The sequence below is a fragment of the Chenopodium quinoa genome, unplaced genomic scaffold, assembly GCF_001683475.1.
Source record: "Chenopodium quinoa cultivar QQ74 unplaced genomic scaffold, ASM168347v1, whole genome shotgun sequence".
NCBI classification, from domain to species: domain Eukaryota; kingdom Viridiplantae; phylum Streptophyta; class Magnoliopsida; order Caryophyllales; family Amaranthaceae; genus Chenopodium; species Chenopodium quinoa.
In genome coordinates, this window is record NW_018743669.1 from 2,583,048 (window position 1) to 2,602,152 (window position 19,105).

A 19,105-nucleotide genomic window follows, 5' to 3' on the forward strand; every position below is an offset into this window, starting at 1 on the left:
ATTGGCCACAAATGGCCGATGATGGGGCTGAATACCCTGGCCGTTTGTGGCCGATTTCGTGGCTGATTGTCGAAGGGGTAAGGATTAGGGCTGCACAATATGGTCCATCTCCACTACAATTTTGTTCTCAAGTTACTCCGTACGCATTTGTATATGGGAAATTCCCTGTTTATCTTTATGATTGCTGTAAAATGTTAATATAGGGGTACGTCTGTCTTTTCCCATTCATTATTGAAGGCTATGCTTGTCAATTTACAGCAATCTACACAACTTGACCTGGAACTCCCTCCACGTACTCAATGACTTGGAGTAAGACGGCGTTATTCCCACGGTCTATCAAACTTCTTGCAGCTAGTCTTTCCGTTTGAAACATCCCTGCCGACAAACTTAGGGTTTGATATTCATTCCAAACTTTTTGAGCGGTAATTTTGGAATCATTAAACACCTCTTCTACACTATCAAGGTCTTGATCTTACACTTCCTATTTCTAACACGTAACCAAAATATGGCTAGACCACATATTTTATTTTATATAATTCATAAAACACAAACTTCTTGCCCAAGAAATGATGAGTACATACACACAAATCATTCATGGCTTTCAAACCTTCCAACAACGCAAGTAATTAATTCAATATCAAGCTTCTCGAGGAAGAAACACAACAACGGCGTTTACGAATGGATCTTGCGGAGTTAACTTATCAAACTTGCGGCGTTATCTTTATCACCAAATGACTCAACATACAGTCATAACGACGGCTTACTTGGATTGCTGACTCAACGCTTCCTAGTGACGACCGCTGAGTTGGCAGCGAAGATTTACAAGGTGAAAAAATCATAAAGATCAACTGGGCATCCCTCTTTGTATATAACCTAACTTCTTCCTTCCACTACAATCTTGCAAGGGCATAAGATGTAGTAATTGTGGGCATTATTTACCAACGAATATAATATAATAATGGTAATAAAGTTAGCCTACTTAAGTTTTTCTCAACCATTGTCATGCATAATTTTCATTATCATGTGAAACAATAATTTATACAAGTACAATATAACACTTCGCTAACGACATGAATCCTAGCGAAAACATTAGATAAGTAGGCGTGATATCCTCAACTATAGAAGTGAGCATATTGAATCGTATCTAGCTACAATTTCCCCAATTTTGTCAGTAAAAGTATGCAGGACCAGTGGAATAACCCATCATCAAAATGAGCAATGCCATAGTAATGACTAGTACATATAAACGAGAACAATTTTTGGATATTCTCATCCATCCCTCGGGAACCTTCTTGAAAAATCGTCTGGACTTGGAGTTAACCATATTTTCACCTGAACCTTCCTCCAACTCTTCTTTACGAGGGCCAAGTCTCCTTAGTTTTCGTAGCCTTATTCTTCTGTTTGCCGTTCCTTGAGCAGGGCTTACTCGTTGAACAACATGGTTATGTGAAGGATTATTAAATATGCGTGGCACAACAGGCACAGTTCCATTATTGGCTAACATAGGTTGAGCACCAAATGTTGAAGGGTGAAGACATTCGTCCAATTGAATGATACTATCGTTCAATATCTCAGCAAATAAGTCATCTTCGTTTCCAACATGCTGCCATTCATTCAACACACATGCTTCAGAAAGCTTGATCATATTAAAAAGGAGAAAAAAAAAGAAAATTTGTCATACTTGTAGAGTTGTAGTATTCATTTTAATCTTCAGGAACTAACCATAGCAGTAGTACCACATAAATCATTCTTCCAATATTAAAGTCTGATTACTGCTCTTTCCAATGTACTCCAAAATGTCTAAGTTGACTATCCAAACAAAAATCAAGTTATGGATATTTATTGGTTTTCTACAAAGCTGAACTTGTTCCTACAGGAAGAGGTCTAGACTGACTAATGAAAATGTGCCCTGACAAAATGATGCAATTAATCTAATTAATATGACTTGAAATACTAGAATGTACATAAATGAGTGAAGTGCATACACTCACATTAATACTTGTAGATTCTGGCTGAAATGCATAATCTTTGTTCTTCCAATTCGACTGAGATGCAGAATTTATCTGCTCTACAGAATGAGAATCATGACTGCTGCTGGACTTCTTGAAAGAACATTCAACTGTCTGCTTGTCCCTGCCAGGTGTATTATTATCAATGAGCCCCATACCACAATTTGAGTAAGTCCCTCTACTAGCCATCAACATAGATGGATTAGAGGATTGATTCATCTCTCCATCTGGAACATTATTCATGGCATGATAGTCACACTTCCTCCTAAGGCGGCACACAACCAGTGCATCCTATACACAGATCAAAGTATATATATACATCATATAAAAATGCACATCTTCTACTGCAGTACGGTAGGAGTTCTGCTATATTAATAGTTGAACTTGAAAGAAATAAAGCTAATATTTCATCTAACTGCAACATACATACAATTGTATAATACAAGTGGTAATTACCTGAGCCTTTCCAGACATACAGTACTCGTGCATTATCCACTCAGTTCTCTCTCCTTTAGGTGCACGGCCTATGTGGAATACCAAAGTCCGTTTAGTACCAATGACATTGGAACCAGATTTGACAGCACGCTCTTTCCCGGTAGCTTTCCAGTAGCCAATCTCGGTTGCCCTCTTACTTTGTGAACCATTTGGATACTTTTTACCACGAGGTGAGAAGAAAAACCACTCCTGATCAGACTTGATAATAGCCTTGGCTGTTAAGTAATGCAACACAGCAATACTCACTCTGATCAATCAAGTCTCCCAAACAAGTACAAGAGTATGTAATATAAATTTCAATTAAACACATGCGGCTATTTATTCAAGTGATTGACAATCAGCCAAATAATGGACCTAAAGCTGAGCAACATTTTATATATATATAACATAGTATTGTCGCCAATTCAAAAAGCTGAGCAACATTATATATATTTCCTCCGTTTGTTTTTAGTTTTACAAAGAATAAACTCAAAGCTAGCAATAAATTAAAGATTGCTTTGGAATTAAGTATCTAGTGTTGAGCTGTACACGAGTATAAGAATGGAATTAGAGGCGTGGAATAATGTATTTGTAGAAAGTAGTAACAGGTAGGCTTCTAAATTCTAATGTATACAATTAACGCCCACAAAAAGAGTAATTAATATGGGAAGATAGATATTGATTAATTGATTACTTAATATATAGGGGAAGATCATAGATATTCGTTACTTGGTTAGTTGTAAATGAAAGATAGAAAGGCATGCCTTGTCCCTCTCCTCTGCTCTGCTCAATCCCACATTTGAGGACAAGACAGGAAATGAAAGAAGCTGGAAACATACATACATACATACATACATACATACATACATACATACACAAATACAAGTATATAAAATAATAATTAAAATAAAATGAAAAAAAGAAGAAGAAAACATACAAGGGAGGTCCCAAGGCTCGAATTTGCAGATGTCGACTTCAGGGATGACTTCAACGCATTTGTGAAAGCCATCCAACTTCTTGGTCAAATAATACAAGATGAGTTCTTCATCTATAGGACTGAATCTGAAGCCCGGAAACATTGACGAAGCTGCGATGGACCTCTCTGCCTCCTTTGATATAGATACTGATACACCATCCATCACAATATATATATATATATATATACTTTCTTTGGATTTCAAAAACAATTTATACTGTTGTTGGTTGTTGAAGATGAATATCTGATAGATGTTTATGTACCAATTCAATTAAGTTAAGGAGTTAGGAGTAGCTTTCTTTCTATTTCAACTTGTACAACTCCATTCATTCCTCCGTATATCATTATCTCTTGCGGATTATTTGTTTATTATTCTATACTTGTATATTGTGCAGCTAGCTTGCCGTTTCAACTTTCAAAATCACCGCCTTACATACCTTACCTTGGCTTCCTGTTATGCTATATATGCATGTTTTTTTTTTTTTCAATTCTTTTTTTCTTTTCTTTTATTTCTTTTTTTTTTTTCTATTTCTTTTTTTAAAAGCAAAGCTTAGCTCCAAGGAAAGGACAGGGCTAAGAAAAGGAAAAAGGAATGGATTGATTGATTCTCAAACAAATACTATTAAATGAGGATCTAGGAGATGGAGGGACTCCCCGTGTGATGTGGGTTCGACCTCATCCTCAGGAGAGGGGGTTCGCCGTGCACCTTGTCTGAAAAGGAAAAAAAAAAAAATACTTCCTACGTTTCCGAAAAAACGACCCATTTGACCTAATTTTAGTCTCAAAAAAAAATGACTCATTTGCATTAAAATCCCACCAATTTACAATAATATTTGTGTAAAATTAGCTTCCCCATGTAAAATTTTGTTTCTCAATATACTTTTATTATATTCTCTCTCTACTTTTTTACAAACCCCATGTAAAGTTATCTTTTACTTCTTTTTATTTAACTTTCTTAATACCTGCGAAATCAACCTAAATGAGTCGTTTTTAAATACTTGCTCCATTTCTCCATGCACGGAGTTTTAGAAGAAATTGGAGAAAGTAATAATATATGGAGCTAGTAGGATAGTTGAGAAAATAAAAAATTATAAAAAGCAAAGTAGTGAAAGAATAAGAGGAGAGAGAGTATTATGTTGGGTCCACTAAGTATGAGAAATAGATTAATTATTGTAAAAACTTTCCATAAAAGAAAAGAGCAAATATTTAAAAACGGTCGGAATAGAAAAGTGGAGCAAGTATTTAAAAACGAGGGAGTAATACGCAGTATATAACTAATTAATAAATATATTCAGCTCAAATCACCTAATCCGATCCCTATTGAGGTCATTGATCGATCATTTACTTCTGACTACTTTCTGAGTTTGATGATCGAAAGCACAATCAGTGCATTGTGTGCGAGTCTCAACTCACAGTCTAAAAGTACACTTGCTGCTTTCATAATTGGATAATGCATGCATGCCTTTTTTTTTTTTCCTTTCCTTTTTCAATTCTTCTCTCCATGGGTCTATCTACGTGCCAGCTTCTCCACAACCATCTCCCTTGCCCTTATCTAACATTTGTTCAAACTCTTTTACCACTCTTATTTACTCCATTTTTAAATACTTACTCCATTTTTTCATGTGCGGAGTTTTCGGATAAATGAGAGAAAGTAATAATATATAGAGGTAGTGGGGTAAGTAGAATAATAAAAAATTATAAAAAACAAAAGTAGTGGGGAGGATTGAAGGAGAGAAAATATGTGGTGGGTCACTAGGTGAGAGAAATTAGTTAAATATTGTAAAAGTTTTCCAAATAAGAAAATGAAGCAAATATTTAAAAACGGCCGAAAAAAAAAGTGAAGCAAGTATTTAAAAACGGAGGGAGTATATATCAATCTCCCCCTCCCCCGTGGGCAATACCCCCTTGATATATGAAATTAAGGTGGGGCACACCCCTTACCCCTAAAAAAATATCAATCCAATTAAAGCGGAAATACTTAATATAATTGAGATTGGAGAGCCCATACACAATATCTTTCCCATCTTAGTTTTATTTTTATTGCTCCCTTTGTTTTTTAGTATTTGCATTTTGCATTAACAATATAACTTGTATTTTAAGAGTTCAAATAAGCTACTTATGTATTCCCTTTGTTTTTAAATATTTGCTTCATTTCTTTTGGACACGCATGCTGATGCTAATCTTTAATCACTAATATCTTTAAATATCAATAAGTATAAATTCTAACAATTGTAAATTAATAATATATTTATTGAGATGATTCCAACAAGTACCCACAAAACTATATTTTTTCTTATGTATAAATCACAAACATTAGTCAAAGTTATACAAATGAATAGTGCAAAAAATAGAAATGGAGCAAGTATTTAAAAACAGAGGGAGTAAATAAATAAATTTATGTTCAAGTGAAGTTAAGTAGGTATTTTAGTGGTTTTAAAAAAGTAGGTATTTAGTTAATTGCAAAGGAAAAACATTAAAACTAAGAGAGAACATCATAACTCCAACAACCGGTAACCCCTGTAACACTGATCGAGTAACTCCTATAACACTGACGAAGTAACCCTCATTACACTGATGAAATAATCCCTATAATGACGGGCCATACAGTGTGGCTAACCACATATAATAATTCCTTAAAGTGTTATTTTCTATAGATAGAAAATCTTGCTAAAAAAAAAACTACACATGATAGAAATATTATTCAGTATTAATGAATATGAAGTACTACATACATAATATTTACAGTAGTGTACAAATTTGTGCAATAAGATTATGTCCCTCCTTTTTTTTTATTGCATTTTGACCAACACAGAAGTTTATGTGATTGAGTTTTTTTTTTTTTTTTTTTTTTGAGGTAATGTAATTAAGTTAATTTTATCAAAGCATTATGTAACATTTGGCACACATTAAAATACTAACCAAATAAATAATCCCGGTCACACAATCTCTAACCGAGTAACCCTTAAGCTCTGACTAACCGAGTAGTCCTAGCCATAAAATCCACGGAAATACAAGTAATGCATTACTGAGTTTTTTTTTTTTTGAAAAAAAACGATTCTAGAATAATCCAAGAGAAATGTGTTAATATTGTTCCCACGGAGTCCATCGAAATTGCAAAAGCAGATACTTGGTATGGTTGCCAAAAAACACTTGGTTGAAGATAGGAGAGAGAAGGATGTCATTAGTACCGACCTCCGACGGTGGTAACAACGGGCCGTTCTTCGCAGAAGTAGAAATGGGAGCTGACTCTTCTGCTCCCACTGTTCGCGCCACCGTCGTCCAAGCTTCTACCGTGTTCTATGACACTCCTGCCACCCTCGGTAATATCTCATTTTCAATCAAATTGAATCACTAATTATCATAAATATATGAAATTATTAGAAGTTATGATGTTATTTTGTCCAATATTTTTATATATCCGAACATTCTAGTTCGATTTTGCGGCATCATGCTTTCATTTAGGCAGATTGGATTGTCACAATTGGTAAGCATAATAAAGAAAATGAATGTTACTAAGAGCAGAACAAGCAATTTTGATATTGTTGCTCAATGAATATGTCAATGGAATTATATTGTTTACCGTGATTATCGATAATTATATTTGTAGTGCCAATTTATTTGTGAAATCTGTAGAATCATGAAATAGGATGGCTTGAAGCCTGAAAATGCACCCACTCAAGGCATTAATTTGAGACTAATGGACAAGTACGAATGTATAAATTTAGCTAAAGTAGAGGGTGGGTAACAAAGTTGTTCATAAGCTTCTTAGAATAGAAGCAATACAACACTTTTTGTGTTTAGATGGAGAATGTTACCTTGTTTTTCAAATACAGTGTTTTGCCTAGTGCGCCATGTGTAGACGTTTATCATAGTTACTTTCTTCTTACAAGGAACATGGACGCATGTTAATGTTTTGGTGGATTCTTTCCAAAGACTAATTGTATCGAATTGAAAAGCATTCAGTTGAAGTTATGTAGGCCCATGCTGAAGAGCCAGATTTAAAAATTGAACATGTCTCTTCGGAAGTCGGTAGAGTAACTCGTAAATTTATAGCCTGTTCAAAGCTTGTGTTTTGCAAGTACTTCTTTAAATGGATAGTTCTAACCTTGGCATTTTGTATGTTCGCTCTTTCATTACTAATTTTGGTTTTTAAGAAATTGAGCTAAATTGTAGTTGCAGTTTTTTGGGTTACTTTATGAGGACAACCTATCCTCTTTTCGTAATTTGTTCAATGCAGTTTTAATAAATTCTTAAACACACATAAAGATAGCAAGAACCTGTGCTGATTTGAATTCCTGTTCTATCTCAGAGAAGGCTGAAAGGTTGCTGGCTGAGGCAGCCTCATATGGAGCCCAGCTGGTTGTATTTCCTGAAGCTTTTATTGGTGGCTATCCACGTGGTTCAAATTTTGGGGTCACAATTGGTAACAGGACAGCAAAGGGCAGGGAAGAATTTCGAAAATACCATGCCTCGGCTATTGATGTCCCAGGTAAGAATCCTTTTTTTTTTTTTTTTTTAAAAATATGTCCTTAAATATAATACAATATTTAAAGTATTTATGTTGACACATTTGCTAGCTTGAAAGCTGTCAATAATATATTATGCATTAGATCTTTGATGCAAGCTTAGCCTATTGTGGCTTTGCTCTAATTTCTTGCTAGTGACATAGAATATGCTAGTAAGTGTAGGAAAAAGGATGATCAAGGGCAACCTGATTCGCCTCGATTTATTCTGTATTAGATTTATTTGTTTTTTTTTAAAAAATAATTTCCTTAATAGCTTTTACATGTTGATTCTTAAGAAAATTGAGTATTTTCTTGCCAACCTTGCTTCTCACCCTTGCACATTGTATAAGGTGGTAATGTGGTATAGGTGTGCTTATTAAATCAATGGGGCTACAAGCCCATGTGCTTTAATCTATCCCATCCATCTTGAATATGTTTTACTTTGTTGTTTTTTAAGCTTGCAAGTCCTGTTTGTTGATCCTTTGTTGGATGATTTGTGCATCTTAATCCATGGGCATGCCAATGCTCAAGTAAAATGTCCCTAGTGCTGATTTGCTGTTACTTACAATTTTGAATATCATTATTTTTGGTGCAACGCTTGTAATAGTTCAGCCTTTCTTTATTCATGAAAATTAAGTAAGCCTTTTGACATATTAGTCTTTATGCCCAATTATAGGTTGCTTTATCAAGGATTCGATCTTTAAATTGGCTCTAGTGTTAATCTAACCACCGTCAATTTTTTTAATTGCTACATTGATGCGTTTAACTTTTGGTCAATATCCCTTTGTTCCTTCCTCTCATTCTCTAACTCATGCTTATTACTTATTAGGCACTCTTTAAGATCTCATGTAGTGCACCACATATTTACCTCAAGGAGGTGGCTCGAGTCTGCCACCTGCTGTCTATACTCTTGAGCCTTTTGAATAATTTAAACTTGCATACATCTTCCACGCATATTATGAACCACAGCCACAAGCCAATTCCAAAGGCCTTATGTAAGATGTGAGTTTGACACAATTGTTTCGCATTTCAACTCATGGGTGATATATTTTGACAACTGAGCTGAAGTTATTACAAAATTCATTTTTTATTTTTTTGCTGTTAGAAATTGCATGACATCTTTGTGTCCATTCGTTGGTGATAAAGGATGCCAAGATGCTACATCTTTAGTCTATTGAAATAGTAAGGGCTGGCAATACAACCTTATAAACATACTGTATTTGTCCATTAATTGATTTTAAAAGTAATTTCATCTTTTTCAGATATTGGCCTTCAAATTTCTACTATCATATGCATAATCCGTTAGGAATTGAACAGTTATCTTGTGCCAATATATATGATTGCAGATCCCGAAGTTGATCGTTTAGCTGCAATGGCTGGAAAATACAAAGTATATTTGGTAATGGGTGTAATAGAGAGGGATGGATACACACTGTACTGTAGTGTTCTATTTTTTGATTCTCAAGGCCATTACATGGGAAAACATAGAAAAATGATGCCAACAGCACTTGAGCGTGTAATTTGGGGTTTTGGGGACGGATCAACAATTCCAGTTTTTGAAACTCCCATTGGAAAAATTGGTGCTGCTATTTGTTGGGAGAACAAAATGCCACTTTTGCGGATGGCAATGTATGCTAAAGGTTAGCCACACAGCCCACATTCTTGTAGTCATGTATGTGTTTTTTTTTTTTTTTTTTTTTAAATTGTATGTCTTTGGTTGTTTGCATATTGTTGGAATGTAGGACTACAACTAATAGGAAAACTGCTGAGTTCACTGTTTTTGCAAAGAATCTTACCCCTATTCTTATATTGCATTTTGGATTAAGATGTTCAATATCTAAGTGTTGCATGTTTACTATCAATCTTGTTGATGTGGTCAGACTCCATATAACCATTTTTGGGATATGTTGATTTAGAATTTTGTAACAAGTAACAGACAGTGTGTTTTCTCTGGAGGAAACATGCTTGTTTGAATTTGTCCCATCTTTAGCTTCCCTTTTCTAATTGGCACTAAGGTTAAGGAAATATGCTTAAAGTAGTTTAGAAATATTGGTTGTTGATTTATAGAAAAATTAGTGTGAGAAAGTGTTGGAAGTGAGAGAAGTAAGATGCTGGTGTGATGGAGTGGGGAGTTAAAGTTCAGTTTCATAATAATAATGGGAGGGGTTTTTTTGGGACATCCCCCCCCCCCCCCCCACACACACACTCACGCACATACGCACGCACAAAAAGAAGTGAATATGGGACTGAGGGATAAAGTTTTTAACTTGTTGCTAAAACCTAACTAGTTCTGCTTCATAACTTCAGGTGTTGAGATTTTTTGTGCTCCAACAGCTGATGCAAGGGAGGTTTGGCAAGCATCCATGACCCATATAGCTCTTGAAGGTGGATGTTTTGTTTTGTCAGCCAACCAGTTCTGTCGAAGGAAAGATTATCCTCCACCCCCTGAATACGTGTTTTCTGGAATGGAAGATGATCTGAATCCTGAGTCAGTTGTATGTGCTGGTGGTAGTGTAATAATATCACCATCAGGGGCTGTCCTTGCTGGACCAAATCATGATGGTGAGGCGCTTATCTCGGCCGATCTAGGTATGTTTATTGGATATGGCTTAGAGGTTAAAGATTTTTTTTTTTTCAACACTTTGCTTTTAAAGTTATAACCTTGCCAAGTTGCCATAAAACGATCAAAGATTAAAGCTTAAGATGTTCTTGAATGTATACACTATACAAACAATTTAGTTTGTACAAATGAATTTAGAGCCATTGCATTATGTGCTCTTGAAAGAAATGATGAAGAATTATTACAAGTTTTTGCAGTCTTCTCTGTTTGAAATTTTCGCTTGAACTGGAAAGCTTTCTTCACTCAGGAGGGCACCTACTTCTGCCAAGGCTTAGAAGCTCAATGAGATATTCTAACCAACTAGCTCTTTAATTTTGTGGTATTTAAGAGTAACAGAAACAAATTTGGGCGCTTTCTAGGAGTGGTGTCTGATTAGTAGAGGCTTATCTCTTAGCTAGTTATTTCTTCCACTGAAGTGACGAAAAAGGTGCTAAAGACCATATAGGGAGATCTGTGAGCCATAAAGCGTTGTCATTATATGTTGTCTTTTTTGGTTGGTAATCTACAACCTGCTATTTGTTGGTTGCGATTTTGAGAAGCTAAAGCAAGGGTCAAGGTTTGGGGTTGAAGGTGGAACAAGATAAACTTAATTAACAAGGATATGGTCATGCTGGATGTCATGAAGCCTCTTTGATGGATGCGGTAAATAAGTAATAGAAAGGGAAAGTTACTCATGGTTACATGACATAGATCTTATTGGAATTGAGTAGAATCCATTCCAATGTTTGCCATGGAATCCCAAACCAGAGGTATCTAACTCCATTTCAATCTCCTACAATCTCATATCCATCCTACCCCCTAAGATTTTAGCTTTATTCTATCCTAGATACAAATCCTAATTAAGTGCATATCCATACCAGTTTCAAACAAAACAAATTTAGTGACGTATGGGGTTCCCAATCCATTCCATTCCACTTTGTTTATTCAAATGAAGGCTAACAACTTCTAAGTTTTATCTCAAAGGTTATCTATACCTCTTGAAAAGAATCATCTTACTTAGCTTTAAGCACACAAGCTAAAGATGATGTCATATATAAAATTTTCTAATAATATAGTACAATAAGAGCAATAAAGCCTTAGTCCCAAAATGGTTTGGGTTCAGCTAATATGAAACGTCATAAGGAACCGTCCGGAAAACATTAAGAGCATAACAAGATAATTGAATAAAGTTTTTAAAAAGTCCGGTGTAAATTGAGAAACAGAAAGTGTATGCAAATATGATTTAAGAGTCTTAAAAGATTGGTAGGGGATATAAATGAAATGAGAAGCTTGAGAGTAAAAAAAATAAAGGTTTGAAAAGACTTAAGCAAAAGAAATAAGTATAGTTTGCAGAACACGAGTTGAGTAAATAATACTAAGATAAAATAAGCACAAGTATATATATAACATCCTCAACATGAATAATCTCACTCCACTTCTCTCTATCCAATTCCATATTTTCCTCAATCCCCAAAGGTTTCATATTGCTTTCAATCACCCTCTTTCAAGTTTTCTTAGGTCTTCCCTTACCCCTCACGATCCTAACACTTTGCCACTCTTCAAGCGTTCTTACCGCCTTACCGGAGCCTCACTCGGTCTCCTTTTTACGTGGCCAACCACCTTAGGTGATTCTCCTGCATCTTGTATTCAATAGATGTAGTCCCTGTTTCTTCTTAATTATCTTATTCCACAATTGATCTTTTCTTGTATGGTGGAATACACTAAGTAATTTGTCAGATAAAGGAGCGAAAGGTTGGATGATTTGATTAATTGATTGCAAGCGTACAACGTTCAATGGCTTTAGGCCATCACTCTCCAAGGTTTCCTCATACAATTTTCTGGATAGTTATGCCATCTAAGGCTTACAATATTTATACTACTCCTTCCCTTCTTCTCATTGGCCTAGAGCCTTAATTACTCTAGTTACTTTTCTTGTCCTTTTGCTAAATTGCTCACATGAAAGCTAATAAGCCAAAGTTCTGCTCTGCACTAAAGACCCGTTGCTGCTTGTGGATGAGAAGTGTGGTGCACCGTCCCCTGCTGCTGTGTTCCCTCCTGCTGTGGCTGCTTTTGTCTTTGTCTCCTGCTGTAAGTGATTGTGATTGGTGGTGAGGGTGAGTGTATTGCAATACCCCCTTCTAAAACAACCACCTTGTCCGCAAGGTGGAAGTCCGGAAAGGCGGCATTGATAGCTGCAGGGACTTCCCAAGTAGACTCAAACTCAGGTACTCCGTGCCACTTAATAAGGACCTCAACTTCCGTGTCCCTTGCCATGCCTTTGCTCGTGTCTCCAGAACAGCCTCAGGTACTACCACGAACTCCAGCTCTGGAGTTATCTGGTCTGGGATCGTGGGAGCGTTGTAGCTGTCCCCAACCACTTGCTTGAGTTGCGAAACATGGAAAACCGGATGGAGCTTGCACTGATGTGGCAGCTTCAATTTGTATGCCACTGTACCCACGCGTTGACTAACTTCAAAAGGTCCATAGAACCTAGCAGCCAGTTTCTCAAAGGGACGCTTTGCCAAAGACTTTTACCGATAAGGCTGAAGTTCGAGGAACACAAAATCCCCCACTGAAAATTCCACTTCCCTTCTCTTAAGATCCGCATTCTTCTTCATAATTTGCTGAGCACGTAACAAATTGGACTTCAACTCATCTAGCGTTATACCCATTTCCCGCAACACCTCCTCAACTGTCACTGGGATTTGTCCAACTCCCACCCTGATCAAGCGTGGTGGTTCCCTGCCATACACCGCCTTGAAGGGTGTGCAAAGGGTAGATGAATGTGGGGTGGTGTTGTACGAGTACTCTGCCAGGGCAGCCACCTTGCCCACGATTTGGTTGCTCACTTGCGAAACAACGCAAATAAGTTTCGAGTCTTTTGTTGACAACCAAGGACTGGCCGTCCGTTTGTGGGTGGTAGGAGGTGCTTCTCCTCAGCCCGGTCCCTTGCAAACGAAACAATTCCTTCCAAAATATACTTACAAAGATTCGATCCCTGTCGGTGATAATGCTTCCTGGAACTCCGTGTAACCGCACCACTTCTCTTACAAAAATTTCAGCAACACTATAGGCTGTAAAGGGGTGTTTAAGGCCTATGAAGTGAGCATATTTTGACAGCCTATCTACTACCACAAGAATAGTGTCAATTCCTTTGGAGCGAGTAAGACCTTCAATGAAGTCCATCGTCACATCCTCCCAAATTTGCTCTGGCACGGGTAAAGGTTGTAATAACCCGGCCAGGGACTGTTGCGACATCTTGTTTCTCTAACACACCATACACTGCCGTGTATATTCCGCCACATCTTTTCTCATGCCGCTCCAAAACCACTCCGCTCCTAGCCTCAAGTAGGTCTTGGTTTCCTCAATATGACCCCCCTCCGGAGAGTCGTGGTACGCCTTGAACAGGCACTTGAATGGCGAGGAATCACCACACGCCCCTTGTAACACAATTGCCGGTGTTCAATTGTATAACCAGCCACGACCTCCTTCAGCTGCTGTTGTAACTCCTTATCCACTGCAATATCTTGCTTCAAGGTGTTCCAATCCACATCTTGCGTGGACAGCAACGCTCCCAATTCTCTGCCCATCTTCCCCCCTCCTCAAAAGTGCATCAGCCACCCTATTAGCAATCCCCGGCTTATATTGAAGATCAAAATCAAAGCCAATCAACTTCTGCACCATTTTTGATACTCCATGCCGATCTCCCTTTGCTGTGTGATATATTTGAGGCTTTGTTGATCACTCTTCACTACAAACCTCCCCCCTAGCAAATAGTTCTTCCACTTTTGCACTACTAAGCAAACAACCATTAATTCCTTCTCGTAAATCGACTTATTCCTTCCTCCGGGACCAAGCACCGTACTAAAATAAGCCACGGGTCGCCCTTCTTGCATTAAGACTGCCCCGAGACCGAAACCGGAGGCATCGGATTCGACTATGAAGGTTTTCTGGAAACTTGGCATAATTAATACCGGAGCTGAAGTCATCGCTTCTTTGAGTTGCTGAAAAGCGGTGTCGGCCATGGAAGTCCACCCAAAATTATCCTTCCTTAGCTGGTTAGTAAGGGGAAAAGCAATTTAGGCGTAATTTTTAATAAATTTGCGGTAGTATCCAGTGAGCCCAAGGAATCCTCTTAAATCTCTCAAAGATTTAGGAGTGGGTCACGCTAATATGGACCTAATTTTATCCTAATATGCCACTATCTCTTTGCCAAATTCACATTTTTTCATATTTGCTATTAGCGTGTGTTTCTCAAGTGTGGCTAAAACAATTCTCAAATGCATAATACGTTCTTCCTTGTTAGCACTATAAATCAATATATCATCAAAAAATACAAGGACGAATTTACGCAAGTGAGGGCAAAATACCTCATTCATGAGCGATTGGAAGGTGGCCGGAGCGTTTGTTAGGCCAAACGACATCACAAGAAACTCGTAGTGGCCCTCGTGAGTGCGGAAGGCCGTCTTATGTGTATCCTCCGGCTTCACTAAAATTTGGTGATACCCGGCTTTAAGATCAAGCTTAGAGAACACTTGTGCCCCATTCAACTCATCAAGGAGCTCATCAATCACGGGGATGAGATATTTATCGGGCACGGTTTCTTTGTTTAGAGCACGGTAATCTACATAAAAACGCCAAGATCCATCCTTCTTTTTCACCAAAAGGATCGGGCCCGAAAAGGGACTAGTCGAAGGCTTAATAATCCCGGCTTCTAACATCTCCCCAATGAGTTTCTCGATTTCATCCTTTTGGAATTGAGGATATCGGTATGGTCGGACGCTCACGGGATTAGTGCCCTCCTTAAGCAATATCGAATGCTCATGATTTCTAGTAGGTGGCAGCCCTTTAGGGGTCTCAAATACCCCTTTATACTCATGTATCACCTTTGCCAAAAAGTCAGGAACTTCTTCTGCTCTTACTTCTTCCTTCGTGCCCTCTATTCGGTTCAACTCAACAAGTAACCCTCCGCTTTCGTAGAGTCTTGATCATAGATTTTAAAGTAATACCCGTTCGAGCCAAACTCGGATCACCCCGAATCGTCACCGACCGGTTGTCGAGTGTGAATGTCATCTCTTGGAGCTTCCAATTTGTAAGCACAGCCCCAAGCTTCTCTAACCATTGAATACCCAATATTACATCCGAGTTCCCTAATTGAAGGGGTAGGAAGTCCTCTTCCAACTCCACTCCTTCTTGTAGCTTCAAGCGCACTCCCTTGCATTGCCCCCTTCCCTTGATGTTCTCTCCATTGCCCAATGAAACACCAAAAGGGGTGTCTCCTGCGGTGGTTAATCCGAGTGTATTCCCAGCTTGTTGAGCTATGAAATTATGCGTGGCGTCGGGATCGATTATCACGATCACAGTTTGCCCATTGATCATGCCGTGAAGCCTCATGGTTTTGGGGTTGGTTAGGCCAACAATCGAATTCATGGATATGGAAGTTGACACTTCCTCTTCTCCTTCACCTCCCACATTCTCCATAATTGCTAACTCCCCTGGATTTTCATACTCGTCTTCCTTAACCATGAGTTGCTTCGCAGGGCACACGTGAGTGGGCCCCGTCCATCGGCCGTCACACCTGAAACACAAGCCTTTCACCTTTTTATCTTGAATTTCTCTTTCGGTCAACCTTCGAACTTCGCCATTAAAACGGCCGGAGCGGGCGTTCACTCTGTTAAAATTGGATGTTGCTGGGTGATTCACTGATGCAATTGAACTTTGAGATGAGCTGGGTGTTGGGTTGATTTGTGTTTGGGTTTTGGCTGGGTTATAAGGTTGAGTGTTTATGGGGTTATAAGTTTGGTTATGAGAGGAAGTCTGGGCCGGCCCAGTCCCTAAGATGGTAGTGGCTGGGCTTTTGTTAAAATAGGAGTAGGGTCCAGGTCTGTTAAACACCCCACCCGTTTTTTTAAGTCCTGCGACCCGATTTCGCTCTTCGACCCGCACCGCCAAATCCATGGCATCCTCCAAATCCAGCGGGTTTAACATACGGATCTCGGCCTTGACTTCATCCTTCAAGCCATTAATAAACTGGGCTTTCAACAGGCTTTCGGGAATGTCCGGCAGAGGTGCGGCCTTTTCGATGAAGACTCGCCGATAGTCCACCACCGTGATGGTTTGCGCTACTGCCAACCATTGCTCGTGAAGGGTCCCCGCGTTAGCAGGCCGGAATTGCGTGAGGACCCTTAATTTCATATCTTCCCAGTTAATCACCGGTCGCCTTCGAGACTCCCATTGGTGCCACCGCAAAGCATCACCCTCCATCGCCACCACTGCTGCTTGAAGCTTCTCTGCCTCCGTCAATCTATAAAATTGGAAATACTGTTCTCCCCGTAAGATCTACCCATCCGGATCGGACCCGTCGAACGTGGGTAAGTCAAGCTTTCGGAATTTCCAGCGGTTGCCTTGGCTGTGGTTGTAGGAAGGGTCGTCGAAATAGCCGTTGTGGGGTGGGTTATGAGGTGGTTGGAACCCTGTTCCCGGTTCCCAATTTCCAAATCTCGGACCGTTGAGTCCTCCGGCGCCTGTTGGTGGCTCGTTAAAACCACCGCTAACGTGCGGCGAGCCGTTGAAACCTCCCAGGGGTGGTGGCTGCTCCACTTCATCGTTCATACCCAAGTTTTGGGCTGGTTGTTTGACTAGGGCCTTGAGGGCGCCTCGAATCTCGTCCAGGACCTTGTCCTGTCTGCTCGTCGTCATACTAATCTGCTGAGTGATATCTTGCCGGAATCGATCTATCCTGCCGTCCACCGTTTGCCTCACCTTATCAACGGCGTCCTCCTGCTGCTTCTTCAAGTTGCAAGGAGCTCTCCCCGTCACCTAGCTTCTCAAACATTTCCTCCACCTTCTCTTCTAGCGCCGCCATTCTCCTCGGCGTCACTGTCAACGCAGTTGGCGGCATGGCTGATACCAAATGGAATACACTAAGTAATTTGTCAGATAAAGGAGCGAAAGGTTGGATGATTTGATTAATTGATTGCAAGCGTACAACGTTCAATGGCTTTAGGCCATCACTCTCCAAGTTTCCTCATACAATTTTCTGGATAGTTATGCCATCTAAGGCTTACAATATTTATACTACTCCTTCCCTTCTTCTCATTGGCCTAGAGCCTTAATTACTCTAGTTACTTTTCTTGTCCTTTTGCTAAATTGCTCACATGAAAGCTAATAAGCCAAAGTTCTGCTCTGCATTAAAGACCCGTTGCTGCTTGTGGATGAGAAGTGTGGTGCACCGTCCCCTGCTGTGTTCCCTCCTGCTGTGGCTGCTTTTGTCTGTCTCCTGCTGTAAGTGATTGTGATTGGTGGTGAGGGTGAGTGTATTGCATATGGCCACACATCCATTGCAACATATGCATCTCCGCCACATATTATTGTTGTGAGTGAGTGGAGAGGTTTGGAAGGAGTCTAGTACCTCAAAGATTCAAGGAGATAAATAGGTGACAGAAGAAGGGTGTAGTAGTCCAAGGAGAATTCGGCAAACATTGACAAAATAGGGGATGACTCAGTTAGGGGAAAAGGAGCGATATGAAAGGGTGAGCACTTTGTAGTGGCAAGAGAGTTAGAGAATTGTTGAAAATTGTTGATATTAAGGATTTTAGCTAACTGAAAAAAAATATTCAATTTGGTGATTTAACATTTAATTATAAAGATTGGAGAACATGTTGTTAGTTGGTGGGGGGGGGGGGGGGGGGGGAGTTGAACTCTCAATTTCTAGCAACACTTAGGACATACGGAGATGGTACAAATTAAAGAAGGTTTATGGGGATATGCTGGATAATTGACACTTATATGAGTGAGGATGCTGATATTGTATTAAAATTCTAAGATAAGTTTTATTACATTGACAACCATGCTGTGATAATAAGGGGGGGGGGGGGGGGTATGGTGAGCTATGGGCGTTTATTTCCATTTGTCTGGACATGTTTCTTTTTAACTACTTTCCTGTTAACAAAAACTTTAAAATCAAATTTGGCAAATATGTAAGGTTATTATCTATGTTTAACTTATTTGAAGTAGATGGTGGGCTGACACCATTTGGTTGTTGATTGTTACTCAGATTTGGGAGAGATAGCACTGGCGAAGTTTGATTTTGATGTAGTTGGTCACTATTCAAGACCGGAGGTACTTAGTCTGACTGTTAGGGACCAACCAACAAATGCTGTATCTTTCACATCAGATTCTGAAAGAACTGAAAGATCTTAAGGCTGTTGCTGATAGTAATCTTGATAAGCCAGTCCATATTGTGTAGGTATATCAAACCATTCTGTATCTGAACTTCTTTGTTTTGTAAATCACTTTATTCTTGTTTTGATAACATTTCTCATCCATTGTACTGATTTGATCACTCTTTTCTGTGTGTTTTGTACATAATTAATTGTTAAAATAATTAGTGAGCAGCCCTGGGTCCTGTTTAGTGCTTTATTATTTATTGAGTTTTAACTTGCACCAGGGTTGGATAACTTTAACAGTTTAATCAGACTGGCTGTAAGTTATGGTATGGTTGTGATTGCAGAAGCTTACTTATTTGTGGTGTTGAATAAAA

At 38.8% G+C, this 19,105-nt stretch overlaps 2 protein-coding genes across 2 annotated transcripts; one reads left to right on the forward strand and one right to left on the reverse strand.

Annotated features, from left to right (window-relative positions):
* Window positions 1-970: 970 nt before the first annotated feature.
* LOC110683590 (NAC domain-containing protein 89-like) lies at window positions 971-4,349 on the reverse strand. Its single transcript, XM_021859990.1, has 4 exons — window positions 3,421-4,349; window positions 2,466-2,719; window positions 1,992-2,300; window positions 971-1,603 (listed from the first exon to the last, which is right to left on the reverse strand). The coding sequence occupies exons 1-4, from the start codon at window positions 3,620-3,622 to the stop codon at window positions 1,169-1,171; spliced, it is 1,200 nt and encodes a 399-aa protein (XP_021715682.1). The 5' UTR covers window positions 3,623-4,349; the 3' UTR covers window positions 971-1,168.
* A 2,148-nt stretch (window positions 4,350-6,497) lies between these two features.
* Window positions 6,498-19,105, forward strand: LOC110683592 (bifunctional nitrilase/nitrile hydratase NIT4A-like). Its single transcript, XM_021859991.1, has 5 exons — window positions 6,498-6,779; window positions 7,769-7,948; window positions 9,311-9,604; window positions 10,272-10,553; window positions 18,620-19,105. Exons 1-5 carry the CDS (start codon window positions 6,635-6,637, stop codon window positions 18,763-18,765), a joined length of 1,047 nt encoding a protein of 348 aa, XP_021715683.1. The 5' UTR covers window positions 6,498-6,634; the 3' UTR covers window positions 18,766-19,105.